Consider the following 18,706-nt stretch of genomic DNA (forward strand, 5'->3'; position numbering starts at 1 on the left):
TTATAGTTTAATGTCTCCTGCAATCAATGAATTATAAATTTCCTGTGTGAGGGCAATGTATTTCTTTTCAGCTAGATTAAGGAAGTAGAGTGGGTCGCGAATGAGCGCCGGATCAAAGCCTTCCTCCACCAACTTCACCTTTTTCATCTTGAACGTTCCTGTGAGTTCCAAAGAACTCTGAAAGAGAGATGTGCTTTGATGAAACACTTGAGCTCGATCCAAAGAAGGACTGAAAGCAATGAAATCAACATTGCTGGATTTTTTTTTTTTACATTGGATTTTAATCATTCATTAATATGATTACACATTGCTTACCTGAATGCGAATGAAATGGGGTCTGGCATAAACTGGTAGGTGGTTAGCTATGACTGTATGTGTGTCAATGCCATCAAACTCCTTCCCTTCTTTTAACACAACAGCTGCCATTCCAATTCTCCCTTCATGCCCTTAAAACGGAATTTAAAATGATTTGGTTACCCAAACTGACCTTCATAACAATGTGAAATAAACAGAGCTGAACAGCTGAGGGTTCACGGCTCCGCAGTGGAAGTCTGGCAATTCAGATCACAGTCTTCCACTTAAGTGCAGAACCTTAAATGCCCCAAATTCGATCCCTGTAGGTTTTACCTTTGACTTTGACACCATAGACGTTTGCTTCCTCAATGCAGTCCACCATCATGAGAATATCTGATACTTCAGTTGTGGCTACGTTTTCACCTTTCCATCTGTAAATCATGCCAAATGTAATCAGCTCAACATGCTTCAGATTAATGATTATTCCACATTTTGTCAGTGATGAGAATCTTGTAGAGGCTGCCCCAGCGACAATTACACAGACCCTGATCACTGGTGCTAGTTTACCTGAAAGTGTCTCCAACCCGATCATGAAAGTAGACAAAGTTTTCATGGTCGATTTTCAGCAAGTCGCCACTGTTGAAATAGAGATCGCCTTTAACAAACACATCGCTGAGTCTTTTCTTTTCCGTCTGCTGCTTATTTCCAGCATAACCCGTAAATGGAGACTTGATGGTGATTTTCCCAACCAGCAGTCCAGGCTCACCTGTAAGATCATTTACAAAGTTCATATTAATACATCTGGGATGCATAAAGACAAACGGATGCATTCACACATACAGGATCGGAAATCTTTGCCCATGAGTTGAGCAGGAGTTAGTTGTCTGACCTGGAGCTGCTGGCACACACAGTCCGTCAGCGTTCCTCACAGGCTCCTCTTTCTCAGTGTTGAACTTGAGCAGGGCGCAGGGGAAGAATTTCTAACAGACATTGTGGATACGCTCATTTCAAACAATGTTCTTATGCTTCAATATGCTTCTTTTTATATGGTCTTTGAGTTGAAAAGTCTACCTTGTGGAGGAAGTTAATCCGGCCTACCGCTCCAATCTTTGTGGTGTAGTTAAGAAACCCGACGTTACCCTCTGTGGCACCATAGAGCTCCCTGATGTGAATATTCCCAAATCGATTCAAAAATTCCTTGCACACTTCAGCTCGTATGCCGTTACCTATAGCAATCTTTACTTTGTGGTCTCGGTCATTATCTTTCTGTAGGAAATATCACAAATAGAAAATTTAAAAGCTAGTAGATATTTCATGTGTTCTGAATATACAGTTTTTAATCATACCTCGGTATATGTGGAGCACTAATACATGTATACATACAGTACCAGTCAAAAGTTTGGACACCCCTACTCATTCATAGATTTTTCTGTATTTTGATTATTTTCTACATTGTAGAACAATACTGAAGACATCACAACTATGAAATAACACACGGAACATTTTTATATGGAATTATGTGGTAAACAAAGTGTTAAACAAAAAATGTTTCATAGTTTAGATTCTTCAAAGTAGCCACCATTTACCTTGATGACACTTGTACACACTATTGGCATTATCTTAACCAGCTTCATGAGGTAGTCACCTGGAATGCTTTTTGGGCAGCCATGGCCTAACGGTTAGAGAAGCAGACTTGGGGCCCAAAGGGTTGCTGGTTTGATTCCCTGGAGCAGGAAGGGGGGATTGAATCCCCTCCATGGCTGAAGGACCCTTCAGCAAGGCACCTAACCAACTGCTCCGCGGGTGCTGTAGCATAGCTGCCCACTGCTCTGAGTGTATGTGTGTGTTTTCACTACTTCATATGGGTTAAATGCAGGGGAGGAATTTCTTTGTGCTAAACCAGCTTCATGAGGTAGTCACCTGGAATGCTTTTCAATCAACTGGTGTGCTTTGTCAAAAGTTAAATGTGTTTGAGATCAAACGGTAAATAATAAAAATATAGCAAGTAGCCCTATTCCACAACTGCAGTAATCCAGATTATCGTATGACCCATATGGACCCGCCCACACGCTCTTAATAAAACCATTGGGGGAAAGTCATGTGACTGGGCAAATATGAAATTTTGAATCTGGTCTGGAAAAAGCCATATACAGTCCCAGACCCGTTTCTCTCACTTCCGCCGTTTCTCATTTTGCTCCGAATTGTTACTTTTTGAAAAATGAGTGTGACAACTGAGCACTGTGAAAGTGAATTTTATTTTCCAGATGATTTATCAGACACAGACCTGATTGAACAAGCTGAAATTGTTAAAGAAAATGGTGGTGGGGGGAGGTACTTTCAAGTGAAGAAATGCACTCGTTTATACAAGGACGACGACAACAAGAAAACACGGTGTAAAAAAAAAAAACCTAAGTATGACGTAAACGTTTTCAAAAGATTTCTTGTTGAAGTTAAGGAGGAAAGAGATGCAAGTCGTCCCCTCTAAGGAGCTCGACAGCTTGCTATGTAGTTTCTATATACAAGCGAAGAAAAAAGGAAATTTAGACTGAACCTGACACTTTTGTCTTCCTTTTCGTAAAGTATTCAACGCTACTTTGACAACACCAACAGTAAGATACGCTGTTGTTCATTGTTTTCCTCCGTGTATGGTACATGTGTCAAGAACTGCTCAACTAAGCAACGAGAAACAGCATCCATCATTACTTTAAGACATGAAGTGTCTTTTTATTTTTATTAAAAAAGATAAACCACTGAATTAGGTGTGTTCAAACTTTTCACTCTGTATGTGTATATATTAGAGCCTTCCACAATCACGCTCACCCCTTGTAAAGATTAATAAAAGGGTTAGAAGAAAGTCCACCTTTTGGTGAAAAACTTCATCTCGTACTGAAAAAAATAATAATCCAACCTTTTTAGTTGAAATAAATTTCTTCAGATTTTATTATATTTATTCTTATTTTTCCCATGTTGATAGATGACTAAGGGAATTTGGCCCCTGTGTCACCTCATCGTTTGTCCCCCAGTTAATCAGGAAGTCTTGGATTACAGCTTGGACATTCCTACACACTCCAATCAGCTCGAAAATGTACAATTTAAATGGGGAAACCTGCTTCAGGTACATTGTGTTCACTATAATTTCCAGGGGTGCCAATAATAGTGGCACATTATTTATTTATGTTAAATAATTATCTTGATAAGGGATTTGTTTTTCTCTGAATAAATTTTTCAGTTAAAGGTTGGATTTTTTTTTTTTTAAATATTCATTCTCATTGTGAGATGAAGCAACTTCACCAAAAGATGGATTTTTACTAATCTTTCCAAGGGGTGCCAATAACTGGGAAGGGCACTGTATAGAAACACACATACTGTAAGTGGAGCTCAATAATTTAACTGAACAAAGTATAATAAATCCAGTACACTGTATTGCACAATGCTGACCTTTGGTGTATTGCAGAGATAATGCATTGTTTCTCCAATGTACTGTATCACTGTAATATTATACTTCCTGCAGTCATCCCAGAACTGAGAGGCAGAAAATTTCCTCCGCAGAACTAAAGAATTACCTAAAACCAGGACAGGAAATGTAAACACTGCACAAGATCTAGGCTCATACTTTTAAATAATGAATAAAACATGATGGGTGGGCGGCACGGTGGTGTAGTGGTTAGCGCTGTCGCCTCACAGCAAGAAGGTCCTGGGTTCGAGCCCCGGGGCCGGCGAGGGCCCTTCTGTGCGGAGTTTGCATGTTCTCCCCGTGTCCGCGTGGGTTTCCTCCGGGTGCTCCGGTTTCCCCCACAGTCCAAAGACATGCAGGTTAGGTTAACTGGTGACTCTAAATTGAGCGTAGGTGTGAGTGTGAATGGTTGTCTGTGTCTATGTGTCAGCCCTGTGATGACCTGGCGACTTGTCCAGGGTGTACCCCGCCTTTCGCCCGTAGTCAGCTGGGATAGGCTCCAGCTTGCCTGCGACCCTGTAGAAGGATAAAGCGGCTAGAGATAATGAGATGAGATGAGACATGATGGGTATGCTGTTAGGGAACTATTCTACAGTAAGGTGGTGTGATGCAGCCTGACATGAAATGGAGTTCATTAATTTCCAGTAACAGCATATTCTGAAGTGTTCTGAATCTTAACACAACAATTTGCCAATGATTACAACATTTTATTCATTAATATACCACATATCATACCCTTTTGTCCATTTTATAGTTATAGTCGACGACACGGCACATCCATGAAACAAGTACTTCCATTATAAAGCATTTGTTCACTCACCTTCCTCAGCCTTCCTTTCTTTCCTCTCTCAAGTTAATAAGACAAAAATACATCATGTCATGTTACAGAAACCACAAAACGCCTCCATCCTTTTCTGTGTTGGAAAACTTAAAGCACAACCTTATTTTTTTTTACTGTTACAAAGTACTGGCACTGGAGACTCCTTCCTTAACTGTTAAATAACCATCTCCTCACAGAATACACCAGATCAACCATTTACAATTATCTGTTAAATAATTTTCATCTGTTTAGATTATGTAGAATGTCTGACATATATAAATAGCAGGCTAAAGTTCTCATCTCATTATCTGTAGCCGCTTTATCCTGTTCTACAGGGTCGCAGGCAAGCTGGAGCCTATCCCAGCTGACTACGGGCGAAAGGCGGGGTACACCCTGGACAAGTCGCCAGGTCATCACAGGGCTGATACATAGACACAGACAACCATTCACACTCACATTCACACCTACGGCCAATTTAGAGCCACCAGTTAGCCTAACCTGCATGTCTTTGGACTGTGGGGGAAACCGGAGCACCCGGAGGAAACCCACGCGGACACGGGGAGAACATGCAAACTCCACACAGAAAGGCCCTCGCTGGCCACGGGGCTCGAACCCGGACCTTCTTGCTGTGAGGCGACAGCGCTAACCACTACACCACCGTGCCGCCCCAGGCTAAAGTTGTTACAACATAAACAACGTAAAATGAAGACCTTAATATAAACCTGTGATTTGAACACTAATCCTGTTGGCGCTACACTGTTCTAGAACATGAATCCACACTGTCTTGCCGATCAGGTGTGAGAATTGTGGTATACACAGTCTTAGAAATAAAACTATTGTTTATTAGATTGCAATATTCTAATATTATAGTATAATATTCTCATGAACCGTAAATAAATGGATGAAATAAAAGTGAGGCAGCAGATAAATGTACCTCTCTCAATACAGTTGGTGAATCCTATGAGGAAGCCAGAGCTGTGGTACAGAGGCAGGTTGAGGTAAAACACGTCTTTAGATGTGACTCCAGCGACCCCCTGGATGAACGAAGCAGCCCAAATTTTCTCATGAGTCACGATGGCTGCTTTAGGCAGACCTAAACCAAAAGCAAGACAAATTCAACAATCGAATAAATACAAATTAACATTTGTATTTCATTTTCTGAGACTGAGCTCTTGGTGACTGTGAACACCATAGTATAAGTTTTTTGGTTTTTTTTTTGTTTTTGTTTTTTTCTCCCCACGCACATGAACCCATTCAGTGAGTCCATAAGTCCGGTAATGCCTTGCGGTGGGGGTGACGTTATCATCCTGGAAGAGACCATGAACATTATAATAGAAAAGTTTTGTGAAAGGATAAAGGTCAGTCAGTGAGCTTCCTAGTGATTTAGGTGGTGTTTACATTAGACCGTATCCGTCTCGTTTTCGTCGCGGATGCACTGTCCGTTCACATTAAAACGCCGGGAAACGACTCCACAGGTGGAACAACTTGAATCCGCCAGGGCCCACGTATTCAACCCAGTTCGTATCTGATCCGGTGCTGTGTAAACATTGAGGAACGAGGAAACGCAGTGCTGAGCTCTAGCTGACATCGTCATTGGACAACGTCACTGTGACATCCACTTTCCTGATTCGCTGGCGTTGTTCATGCCACGGTCATGTGACGCGACTGCTGAAAAACGGCACGGACTTCACTTCCTGCTATTGTTTCCGCCTTGTATCACCTTTTTGTTTTTCATTAAAGAGTATAAAAGTATGAATATAATGCTTTGCTTTGTCATTCTTAATGTTGTTCATGGTAAGATGCAAATACTGCCCATTGTGTAGTTATGATTGTCTTTAGGCTTGCCATCCTTCCACTTGCAAGTGGTAAGTGACTTGCGCATGCCCGATATGCACTGGGATCGCACACACAGCGCCTCAGTCCCGAATCACTGCTCGCGCGCTCTGTGAGCTGCGCAGGGCCGGAGTGCGCACCCTCCAGAGGGCACTTGCTGTTCAGGGCGGAGTGATTTGGAGCGCAGCCGCTGAGGAGGACGCGCTGAGCCGCACTGACACATTTCAACTTACGTGCTGTCTAATTAGTCATGTGATTAGCGTATCCGTGTATTGGCGTTGCTGTGTGCACGCGAATCGTTTTAAAAACGTTTAATCTGATGATCTGCTGATACGGTCTAATGTAAACCCCACCTTACAGTGACCCTTCCTTCAAAGGGGACAAATGAAGCTAAACCATGTTAAAATGTCTAACACAGACCCCAGTTTTCCTTTCATTTGTCGCCTGTCTATAAACAAGAGCTCATAATGTTAGGAAATGCTTCTTCATGTGTTTTCAATAAGTTTGTTTGTGTGTCGAGTAAATCCAGTGTTGTCTGAAAGCCTGCAACATCTGGGTAGTCCGTTACCAGTGGTTCCAGATGTGTAGATGTACAGCGCTCTGCTGTGGATATGAATGTTCGCTCTGAGTGATGGAGACAGCGCTTCATCAGACGCCTGTGTGATGACCTGAGAAATGCCCTTCATGCCATCTGTGCTGCATGTATCAGACAGCACATACACGCTGATGCTCTTCTCTTTCAAAGCAGGTAAAATTTCTTCAATGGCACCACAGAGCTCTGCAAGAAAACATGCACCATCAGTTCAACTGGACCTTAAACGAGAAAATCCGCAGCATAACATACAAATGGTGAGAGAAGGCTAGAAACTAGAGTAGAGCTACATTAACGACAGGAAAGCTGTTACAGGTTTATACTCTGAACTCCAGAATTATTGGCACACTTCCTGAAAATAAATATGTACTGTATGGGCACTGTGTGTAGATTTTTCGACAAAAATTATTTCTTAAGGAGTGCAATGTTTTCTGGAAACCCCGGATTCCAAAAATATCCACGCCCCACACTGTTAAGATGTAGAACAGCACCTGCAATATCTAACAAGGTTGGAAACACTTGTAGAGGATGCTGGACTTGTTGCAGAAACGGTTTATTTATATCCTCTGATTTGTGCATGTGTTCAATTCAGACCACAGGGTTTTTTTAAAGGTTGCTCTAACAAAGATCTGTTTTGTAGCATGGGCCAAGTAGGAACCATGAAATTTTAGTCACGGGGTGAATCCAATTAATTTGGTTTCACTTTCGCCAAAACGGAGAGAGAAAACATCTGGCTTTCTTCACTTAACAATGCCGTACATCTTAAAATCCAGTACATGAGAGTAAAGTTCACTAGTGATAAAACATAACCAAATGTAGAAATACAATGCATCCGTATCACAATCCGCATTCACATAATTCTCTGGGATACACATGTAAGCACTAGTGTTGTCACGATACCAATATTTTGGTACCGGTACCAAAAATGTATTTCGATACTTCGATACTTTTCGATACTTTTTCAAATAAAAAAAGAGAACACAGAAAATGTCATTACTGACTTTATTAATAGAAAATCGTAACAGCAATTTTAGAACAGTTAAATAAAAGGAATCAAACTAGAGTAACGAGAACCAATAAACAGTTTACACCAACATCTCATCTCATTATCTGTAGCCGCTTTATCCTTCTACAGGGTTGCAGGCAAGCTGGAGCCTATCCCAGCTGACTACGGGCGAAAGGCGGGGTACACCCTGGACAAGTCGCCAGGTCATCACAGGGCTGACACATAGACACAGACAACCATTCACACTCACATTCACACCTACGGTCAATTTAGAGTCACCAGTTAACCTAACCTGCATGTCTTTGGACTGTGGGGGAAACTGGAGCACCCGGAGGAAACCCACACGGACACAACATGCAAACTCCACACAGAAAGGCCCTCGCCAGCCCCGGGGCTCGAACCCAGGACCTTCTTGCTGTGAGGCGACAGCGCTAACCACTACACCACCGTGCTGCCCTTACACCAACATCTGTCAACTTAAACCTCACCCTTCTCCCTCTCTTGCTAATTCTTTTGGAGTAGTACTACTGAGTCTGTCTCGGGCATTTTGTGTTTTTCAAATTCTTGGCCAAGAAACCCAACATGTCTAAATTTTCCTCACTCAACCTAGAACGCCTTGGACTGCATATGTTTGCAGATGTGCTGAACACGCGTTCTGAAGCACAGCTTGTGGCTGCAATGCACATATATTGATGTGCAAACTGAGCCAGGATGGGAAGATCAGCCTCATGTTGAGCCCACCAGGCTAGGGGGTCCTGTGCAGCACTCAGTTCTCTTGACTGTTCATAGTCACTCATCTCTTTTTTCATTTTGTCCTATTGCCATTGCGTGAAAAGAGCAGGCAGGGAAACAACCTGCATCTCTTTATTAATGGCACAAATTGTGTGTTTTCTGGTAAAGGAGGAGTGAAAACATGAATGCATCTCAGATTGTGGTTAAAAATTCAAAGCGCGGGCAGAAGCGCGCGATGGGGGGAAATAGCCTCGCGCTCTCAGGGCTGTTACGCTGTATAATATGCACTTGACCATCAAGATTGCCGAAACGTCGGCTCAGATCGAAAGTTAGTGGCGGCATGAAGACTATATGTCAGAAAACTCTCTCACAACTTTTTCAATTGTTTCATTTTTATTATTATTGACGGCGTTGTCCTCTCGAGTAGCCTATAACATTCATTCAGCAGGTAAAAACCAGATCCTAATTCATTAGCCCAGTTTCTCTCCAAACAATGCAATGTATGCAACCTCATCTCATCTCATCTCATTATCTCTAGCCGCTTTATCCTTCTACAGGGTCGCAGGCAAGCTGGAGCCTATCCCAGCTGACTACGGGCGAAAGGCGGGGTACACCCTGGACAAGTCGCCAGGTCATCACAGGGCTGACACATAGACACAGACAACCATTCACACTCACATTCACACCTACGGTCAATTTAGAATCACCAGTTAACCTAACCTGCATGTCTTTGGACTGTGGGGGAAACCGGAGCACCCGGAGGAAACCCACGCGGATGCAACCTCATCTCATCTCATTATCTCTAGCCGCTTTATCCTGTTCTACAGGGTCGCAGGCAAGCTGGAGCCTATCCCAGCTGACTACGGGTGAAAGGCGGGGTACACCCTGGACAAGTCACCAGGTCATCACAGGGCTGACACATAGACACAGACAACCATTCACACTCACATTCACACCTACGGTCAATTTAGAGCCACCAGTTAACCTAACCTGCATGTCTTTGGACTGTGGGGGAAACCGGAGCACCCGGAGGAAACCCACGCGGACACGGGGAGAACATGCAAACTCCACACAGAAAGGCCCTCGCCGGCCACGGGGCTCGAACCCGGACCTTCTTGCTGTGAAGCGACAGTGCTAACCACTACACCACCGTGCCGCCTGTATGCAACCTGAATTTCTAATGTAAAATAGGCATACATGGCATGAAATGTGTATCATTTACAGTATGGCTTTATTTTCCAAATACAGTCAACCTTAGTGTGTGTGAGAAAATTCCCCCTCTCTAATTTTCCCCTCCGCTTCTTTTTAAATGAAAGCTACACTCGATTGGTCAGTGTTGTATCTGCGGAGTTCTCGCATGGGAGAGTGTGACGAGATGACGCACCGAAGGGGGAAAAAACCCTTTCCTGGTCTCCGTGCAGCAGCGCACGGCATGAGGGAGCGAGAGACAGTGCAGCACCTACAGCTCCTAACAAGCAGCCTGCGATCGCTGCTCCCCAGGGGCGTGTTTAGCCTATTTTGGGGAGTGCTCAAGCACCCCCAAAAACGAGCTCAGCACCCCCTAGCTCAGCACCCTCAAAAACACTGCTTTTGGACGTAATTTTCAGAAATAAGTGCCCTTGCGCACTGCGCAATGAATGTGTGCGCGGGCGTGTGTGTGTTCTTGAATTCACCTGTTCCGTGATAGTTCTATGAGCAGTAAAATCCCTCTCCTCCTTGCGTCCCCTCTGATTGGGTTGCCTGTCTGCGCGAGTGCTTGCTACGACATGGTGTTTTTTTTAACTGGATTCCACGCCGATGAGGAACTCGAATAGCACCTGAGTATTACTGGCATAGCGAGATGTGAAGGTACGGACTGGAGTTACAATTGTTAAACACAACACATGCATAATGCAATATTGATGTTCCCTGGTCTATGAACAGAATGATAAAAACGACATTTATCATCCATATCGAGATACTTTTGTGCAGAGCTGTACATGTGCTAAGGTGCTAGACCACCGTGTGCTAGTCAATTTTATTTAATGTAACATAGCGTTTACTAATGTAAACTAATGTAAAATCGTAATAATACACACTATTATTACACAATGCACAATAATACATTAATTAATAATTACCACTGTTCAAAATGAATAGCTCCAACATTACAAATGCAGTAGTAGGTCTTGTTTAGTTAAAAATATAACGTAAATATTTGTGTCAGTGGTTGTAAATGTGTAGATATCATAGTTTATTGGGTCAGCTTCTGTTAAAACATTGCATAAGGCAGCTGGGCCATAGAAGGTTCACGCTGCACGCTACACGATCACGTGAAGAACCGGACCCTGGGCCATTAAACTTCATGCTTGGATGTTCACGTGTTGCGTCTGTTCTACTTTGACCGCAATATGGACTCTTCGGATGACGACGATTGCCTCATTCTGCTTTTACTGAGACAGAGGAAGAGAAAAAGGAACAGAATTTGGAGCCGAGAACACTTCCTTCTGAGAGAAACCCGTGGTGAATTTCACCGAACATTCTATAATCTGCTTGACAATCCCGATGAAGAACTATTTTTCAATTATACCATTCAATTATATTTTTTCTGAAGTTTTCCCCTGAAAGCATAGAGTTATCTCCCTAGACCCGTTCTGATTGGCTGGCGCGGCGGTGACCGCATGCATTGACTGGAATTTCCATCTTCACGCCTAGAAAAAAGTGTGCATGTTCATTTCACGCGTGAAGTGTGCAGCGTGCAGCGTGAACGCCGTTCTATGGCCCAGAGCAAGTCATGCTACGTTTGTCCACTTTTCTTTACACGCGTGTAGTGTGCAGCATGCAGCGTGAACCTTCTATGGCCCAGCTGCCTAAGTCTAGTCTAGTCTTCTTGTCTAGTTAAAGGGATAGTTCGGGATTTTTGACATGAATCTATATGGTATCCCCGTCAGCAGTGTCGTGCATCCACACTGACTTACCCCCGACAGTGTTCTGTGAGCCTAGATATTGTCCAGTGTTGGTCAGTGCACAAGTAGTTCCGGCAGGTTTCCTGGGGTCTGCAAAGTAACACGTTTTTCTTCTCAAAACAGCTCGTGTTCGAATGAGTGATTTATTAGCATAACAAAACCCTTGTAGTCCAAAAAGTCACACCTTGTAATTGCTTGGGGCTACTTTCTCTCAATAGCGATCAGTGCGCGCTGTCACTGTTAACAGTTGTGTGCGAGCTAGCCAACAACTTTCATTAGTTGTTCGACAGTGTTTAGCAGCAGCAAATTGCTTTCCTCCTCAGTATACAAGTGCGCTTCCATGGCAGGGACAAAGAAACTACCACTGCTGCCTATGTTTTTGCTCCGTGTCATGGCTGAATCCTGAATGACTCCTATTTGTATAAATAGGGCACTACATAGGCAGCAGTGGTAGTTTCTTTGTCCCTGCCATGGAAGCGCACTTGTATACTGAGGAGGAAAGCAATTTGCTGCTGCTAAACACTGTCGAACAACTAATGAAAGTTGTTGGCTAGCTCGCACACAACTGTTAACAGTGACAGCGCGCACTGATCGCTATTGAGGGAAAGTAGCCCCAAGCAATTACAAGGTGTGACTTTTTGGACTACAAGGGTTTTGTTATGCTAATAAATCACTCATTCGAACACGAGCTGTTTTGAGAAGAAAAACGTGTTACTTTGCAGACCCCAGGAAACCTGCCGGAACTACTTGTGCACTGACCAACACTGGACAATATCTAGGCTCACAGAACACTGTCGGGGGTAAGTCAGTGTGGATGCACGACACTGCTGACGGGGATACCATATAGATTCATGTCAAAAATCCCGAACTATCCCTTTAAGTCTAGTCTAAATGCGGAATAAACGTGGAAACACTGTCGTTCAAGCCAGGTGCCTCTGTCAGCTCTGGGGGCTAAGCACCCCCACCCAAAGATCAGATGCTAGAATCGCCCCTGCTGCTCCCGTTGTCATTTCAGAGAGCCGGTTCTCCGACACATCACTACATTTGTTTTGTGAAAGACTACTGATCGTCTTTGAGCAACGGTGTTACGAACTAAATCAAACTTTTTAGGTGTGCAATATTGGAAAAAGTGAAATGTGGTTGGTCGCTGTGAGTGCACAGTGAACTATTATCTAGGCTACTGAGCTATTGGGTTTGAAAAGGGTAGCCTGCATGTTGCATTCTCCGCTATTGAAGGCGTATGCCGTTACACATGCAAAGTTGTGACTTTTTTGGCCTGACGTGACTTGCTCACTTCCCAAAAATATTTTAAGCTTAATGGCTTCCTGGAATTTTAAGAAAAAAAAACAACATTACAGTTCATGAGTCACCTGTCGTTCTCTGAGCTCTGCATGCAGGTCTGGGTGGTTGTCTTTTAAGTGTTTAGCAAGGTTGGAGGTGTTGCCAGACATGTTTTTAAACACCGTTTGCAAACGGGTGCATCTGAGTTTATTGGTTGGCCTTCCGCATCTGGGGTAAAGCCAAAATACTTCCATATTGCACTTCGCGCTCCTGGTTTGTCAACTAGGGGATTGACAGGTGCAGCAGCCATTCTCCTCTCCTGCTCCACTCAGCTGTAGCCTAGTTACAACGCGACGTCACGTGGTGAGTTTGCCGCGCTTTTGCAAGTACCGTTACTTTACAAATGCAGTATAGTACCGTTTTAAATGCCTCAGTACCGCGATACTATACTGGTACCGGTATACCGTGCAAGCCTAGTAAGCACATAAATGTAATAATTTTAGAAATATATCTCATCTCATTCTCATTATCTCTAGCCGCTTTATCCTTCTACAGGGTCGCAGGCAAGCTGGAGCCTATCCCAGCTGACTACGGGCGAAAGGCGGGGTACACCCTGGACAAGTCGCCAGGTCATCACAGGGCTGACACATAGACACAGACAACCATTCACACTCACATTCACACCTACGCTCAATTTAGAGTCACCAGTTAACCTAACCTGCATGTCTTTGGACTGTGGGGGAAACCGGAGCACCCGGAGGAAACCCACGCGGACACGGGGAGAACATGCAAACTCCACACAGAAAGGCCCTCGCCGGCCACGGGGCTCGAACCCAGGACGTTCTTGCTGTGAGGCGACAGCGCTAACCACTACACCACCGTGCCGCCCCTAGAAATATATCAAGACACAAAATGGGTGTAGATTTTCATATCATAGAAGAGTTGACTATTGTCCTTAGTGGAGGTCTGAGCTCTCTGAGTGCCCTTCTAGTTTACAGTGCATTTGGGATTTTTCCTTGTATGCAGCCATATTTTAACATCTAATACAGAAGGTGGTCATGGGCAAAAATTTTTGGGGCAACGTGCTCATGTATCCTCTTCCAGACAAATTTTCAACTGTTCCAAAAAAATTTTTTTTTTCCTATTATGGCCCTGCTTATGGATTATGCAGTGTGAAGGTCTTTGTTGTTGTTGTTTCCTGTGATAAGATGACGATCATTTGTCATGTAAAATTATTTTATGTGACCAGGCTTGTATTTGGTCACAGGCAACAGCAATGTCTGGTGAGTAAGGTCAGTTTTTGAAAAGAAGAAAAGTATTCACTATTTATTTTAAATATTTGTAGGTGATCCATAAGTGTAATAGTGTTAAGCAATTTAAAAAAGAAACTTGTGGAAATGCATTTTGAAAGAGGGAAAAGAAGGTAAACAGTTTCTCCTTTGTGTAAGTGGAATAATAAGATCTTTGGGGGGGTTTTTTTATATAATTTTTTTTTCCCATTCTCTTGAAAGGAGGCCCGTAACTGTAGAGACAGATGTTTGACGCCATGAATAATTTTTGCCTCCTTCATTGTTGAATCTCACCTCAAGCACTTGGAAAACTGGGCTCTTTTATTAATAATACTGAATTATAATAATTGCTACTCTATTAATTATTAATTAATATAGCTAATAAGTAGTGATTATTAAAATGTTATAAAATTGAGTTAATTTTTTAAAAATTATTAAAAAAGTAGTTATTATTATTAGTAGTAGTAGTAATACAAACAATTATTCATGGATTATAGATAATAATTAATGATTATTTTTGAATAATGAACATTGATATAACAATTGCACTGATGATGATTAGTTTAGTTATTACAACACATTGATTAATATTGATAATAATGGTTATGAAAGGTGACAGTTGTTTTTCTGTGTTTAATATAACGCTCTGATGATTGTATGACTGCATAAATAGGTTTATGCTGTTATCTGCTATAATGCAGAAGATACTCGAGAACTTCCTCAGCCAGCTGTGTACTGTACCACACTCAGACTGATTTTGCTGTCGGACACAAAATCACACATCATCAAAGATAATCTTTGGGGATTGAAATAATGCCGGCTAAGGTTGTTCAGCTGGTTCTACTTGCCGTTTATTGTTTTTGAAATGATTCACGATGTTTTCTCCAGTAAACCCCAGTCTTCTCCTTGCTGCTACAGTAGCTTTGCAGGCCCAGAACACACGGCTTTGCTTCAGCTGTTTGCGTGTCTAACAGCTGCCATTGATGCACCCTGTTGTTCACCAGTTGTGTGCATTCTTCTTAAAGTTAGTAAAAAAAATCTATTGCAGAAAACAGTTTTAAGTTGTCGTATTTATCATTTTCTTTGCCATGGTACAGTCTTAATTTTTCCATTTAGAGGTCTTGAAAAGGTCTTAAAAGTCTTTAAATTTGTACTTGAAAAATGTGCAGATGCCCTGTCATGTGTGTAAAATAATATTTATTAGAGTCAAAGAAATTTTTATTCTCACAGGAAACATTAGGTCCAAGTTGACATTATTTGTCATTATTTTTAAGACTTGTTTTCAATTATTAATTTCTGAATCAATTTTCCAGTCAAACACGGCAGTAATTGAAGGGCTCAATAATAAACATCTGGGATGTTGGTTGGTTGTGATTTGGAGACTCACTGCTGTAAAACCCCTGTGTATGGACCGGCCCGGCGCCGTGGGGGGGGCGAAAGGCAGCGTCGCCCCCTCGTGGCTACAGCCCCGCCCCCTCAACGGAGACTCAGATCACTTAATTGTTTTCTTATGAAAATATAATGTATTATAGACGTATTAATAATTTGCATTTTCAAATACGAAATATTAAGTGGTTGTGCATTGCACAAAAATACATTTCACATAAATCACCTGTTTTAGACATATGTATCAATCCTAACTGGGGATAGTTATTGTGGGTGTATGTGTGAAATGCTGACACAGCCGCGCACACACAGACCTGTGATAAGGACAAGGAGAAGGGTCGCGCGGGCGGGCGGGCGGGCGGGGGTTTTACATGCACACTTACAAGTGCACTGTCTCTGCAATATCCTGTAATATGCAGTCAAGTTTACGGGAGTAGTCTTTCCCCCACCGAATTAAACGAATTCAATCACAATATTGTGAATCCATTTTCTTTCTTTGTAGGCTAAGTTTATCTCCGTTTATGTTGGTGTATGTGTTCATATATGGTCCACTTTGTGCGCAAATAGCGTAAGAATATGTGTCGTTGACGTCACCCCCCATGCAGCGGGGGTGAAAATTCATCACTTCAGAGTGTTTAGTCCCCTACACGCCTAAACTGGGATCGCAGATTAAGTGGTTAGCGTTGACTCGGTGCGAGTCAGGAAGGCTATTACTGGTGCAGCCGCGGGGTCTGTTGATTTTTTTAACTTGTGATTTTGGCCGCCGAGCCAAGTACCTTAGACTTGCATTGACGTTTTGTTTTCATGCCGCGGAGCTATTTGTATGTATTTTAAATGTAAAGGACTTGCCTGTAGGTTTGTGTGTGTTGTTTTATGTTTGGCATCTTTCCGGTTGTAACGCGTGTCTGTGAGAAAATTGGAGGGGAGGGTTAACAGGTGGGCACGGGGGTTGATAAAGCGCAACTGCACTTGTTCTGAAATTTCTTCCTACCTATAATTTCTTCCTACCCGTAGCGGAAATTTATAGCTGTATCTGATATTTTGTCCTACCTTGTGAAAATATCCTACCAGCACATATATCTTCTTCCCTCTGTGTTCAGGGTGGTAGCAAATTATTATAGACATATAACCCCTATAAATATCTGCTTCCCTCCATGTTTTAGGTGGTAGCACATTATTATAGATATCAAATCCCCATAAATATCTGCTTCCTCTGTGTTCAGGGTGGTAGCAAATTATTATAGACATCAAAACCCCTATAAATTTCTGCTTCCCTCCATGTTTTAGGTGGTAGCACATTATTATAGATATCAAATCCCCATAAATATCTGCTTCCTCTGTGTTCAAGGTGGTAGCAAATTATTATAGACATATAACCCCTATAAATATCTGCATATTTATGGGGATTTGATATCTATAATAATGTGCTACCACCTAAAACATGGAGGGAAGCAGATATTTATAGGGGTTATATGTCTATAATAATTTGCTACCACCCTGAACACAGAGGAAGCAGATATTTATGGGGATTTGATATCTATAATAATGTGCTACCACCTAAAACATGGAGGGAAGCAGAAATTTATAGGGGTTTGATGTCTATAATAATTTGCTACCACCCTGAACACAGAGGGAAGAAGATATATGTGCTGGTAGGATATTTTCACAAGGTAGGACAAAATATCAGATACAGCTATAAATTTCCGCTACGGGTAGGAAGAAATTATAGGTAGGAAGAAATTTCAGAACACCTGGCCTGGTATGGACACATTCAGTAAGTAATTTCAGTGGATGAACCTTTTACCTTTGGCTACTATCAGCACCTTTGCGTCACAGCAGGAGAAGCAGTGCAGAAGGGATTTGGATCTGATGTTAAAGTTGAGTAAAGCAGCAATACAGCCAAGTTTAGCCAGACCGAGCCACATCCACATGAAACAAGGCTCGTTGCCTAAGAACAAGGCCACAATGTCACCCTCCTTCAGTCCAGCCACCTTCTGCAAAGCATGAGCCACTTTATTACTCTGTCTGTCCACATCCAAGTACGAGTACGTCTCCCCCATGAAGTAGATGAAGGGTTTGTGTGGGTGCTTCCTCACAGCATCCAGAAAGCAGTCGAGAATGCTGTACAAGCGAGCTCTCCTCCTGTAGCGCTCCATGCGCAATCCTAAGTGCAAAATCTTCAGAATGTACATGCAGTCCTGGGTGAAGTATGGACACAAAGTCCAGAGCAGCACGGGCAGCGCGCACAGCGCAGCCACGAGCAGAGTCAGCCACATGGATGTGTCCATGCCAGTACAGCCACAGGTTCCAGCAAGCTCCAAGTGCAGCACTGTGAAATGCCACAAGCGCTCAAGATCCTTTCCTTTCCATGAATTCACTTTGGAGTTGCCAGATTGAAAGTTAAATCCACTTGGAAGGGATACTGGGGTACAAATTTCTGTTACGCATGCAGGATGAGTCGAAACTTCCTCTGCAGTGAGAATCCTGATCAAGTGACAATACTGAAGCTGATTAGTTTATCACCTGCTTTATCTGAGAGGGTTTACTTTTTCCTGCTGACTTGCACAAAAGGTCTGACTGTCTGTCTGTATGCAACCCTGAGAGCTCAGAGAATGAAGGACTGGGAGAAAGGTTTGACAACTCAAGGTGCACTTTATTTTTCCTTTGAGAGGTCACTTTTTTCAGTGACTTTAGTTTCTTTCTCTCTGTGTGAGTGAAGAGAGCGAGAGAAAGAGAGAGAAAGCGTGCTCTGGGTCGGTCTGTCTCTCTCTCATCTTACTGGCTTCTCCCTGAAAGAACACAAGACACACCTCAGTAACCTGCCAGTTAAACACAGGTGAACCTCACCACGTGCTACCTACAGGTTCTACTGGGCTCACAGTTGATGCTCGATCGGTCCTCACTGCCACCCTGTATGATCTGCATTTCATAAAATTCATAAATCATGTAGACTAAGAAAACGTTAAATGGTAGGAAATTAAAATGTTCTAATACTAAAAACGAGGACCCAATCAAGAGATTAAAAAAAAGGTGGTACAAGAGCCATCCATCCATTATCTGTAGCTGCTTATGCT

General features: G+C 42.7%; 1 protein-coding gene across 2 annotated transcripts; it reads right to left on the minus strand.

Moving 5' to 3' along the window:
* On the minus strand, positions 1-17,920 carry zgc:101540 (hsFATP2a_ACSVL_like domain-containing protein). Of its 2 annotated transcripts, XM_060909329.1 has the most exons (10): positions 17,437-17,920; positions 6,970-7,179; positions 5,503-5,661; positions 3,733-3,857; positions 1,366-1,560; positions 1,184-1,274; positions 862-1,060; positions 628-725; positions 316-446; positions 1-177 (listed from the first exon to the last, which is right to left on the minus strand). In XM_060909329.1, the coding sequence occupies exons 1-10, from the start codon at positions 17,918-17,920 to the stop codon at positions 1-3; spliced, it is 1,869 nt and encodes a 622-aa protein (XP_060765312.1). The 2 variants fall into 2 exon arrangements, with proteins under 2 accessions (XP_060765312.1, XP_060765321.1); XM_060909338.1 differs by lacking the exon at positions 5,503-5,661.
* Between the last annotated feature and the right edge of the window lie 786 nt (positions 17,921-18,706).

Source organism: Neoarius graeffei, chromosome 2 (genome assembly GCF_027579695.1).
Source record: "Neoarius graeffei isolate fNeoGra1 chromosome 2, fNeoGra1.pri, whole genome shotgun sequence".
In the NCBI taxonomy this organism is placed as follows: domain Eukaryota; kingdom Metazoa; phylum Chordata; class Actinopteri; order Siluriformes; family Ariidae; genus Neoarius; species Neoarius graeffei.

Coding starts and splice junctions, on each gene's coding strand:
- zgc:101540 (XM_060909329.1), bottom strand. CDS start 17,920: ATGGACACATCCATGTGGCTGACTCTGCTCGTGGCTGCGCTGTGCGCG. Junction 447..627: donor CTATGGTGTCAAAGTCAAAG/GTAAAACCTACA, acceptor TTCCGTTTTAAG/GGCATGAAGGGAGAATTGGA. Junction 178..315: donor CCCATTTCATTCGCATTCAG/GTAAGCAATGTG, acceptor TCTCTCTTTCAG/AGTTCTTTGGAACTCACAGG.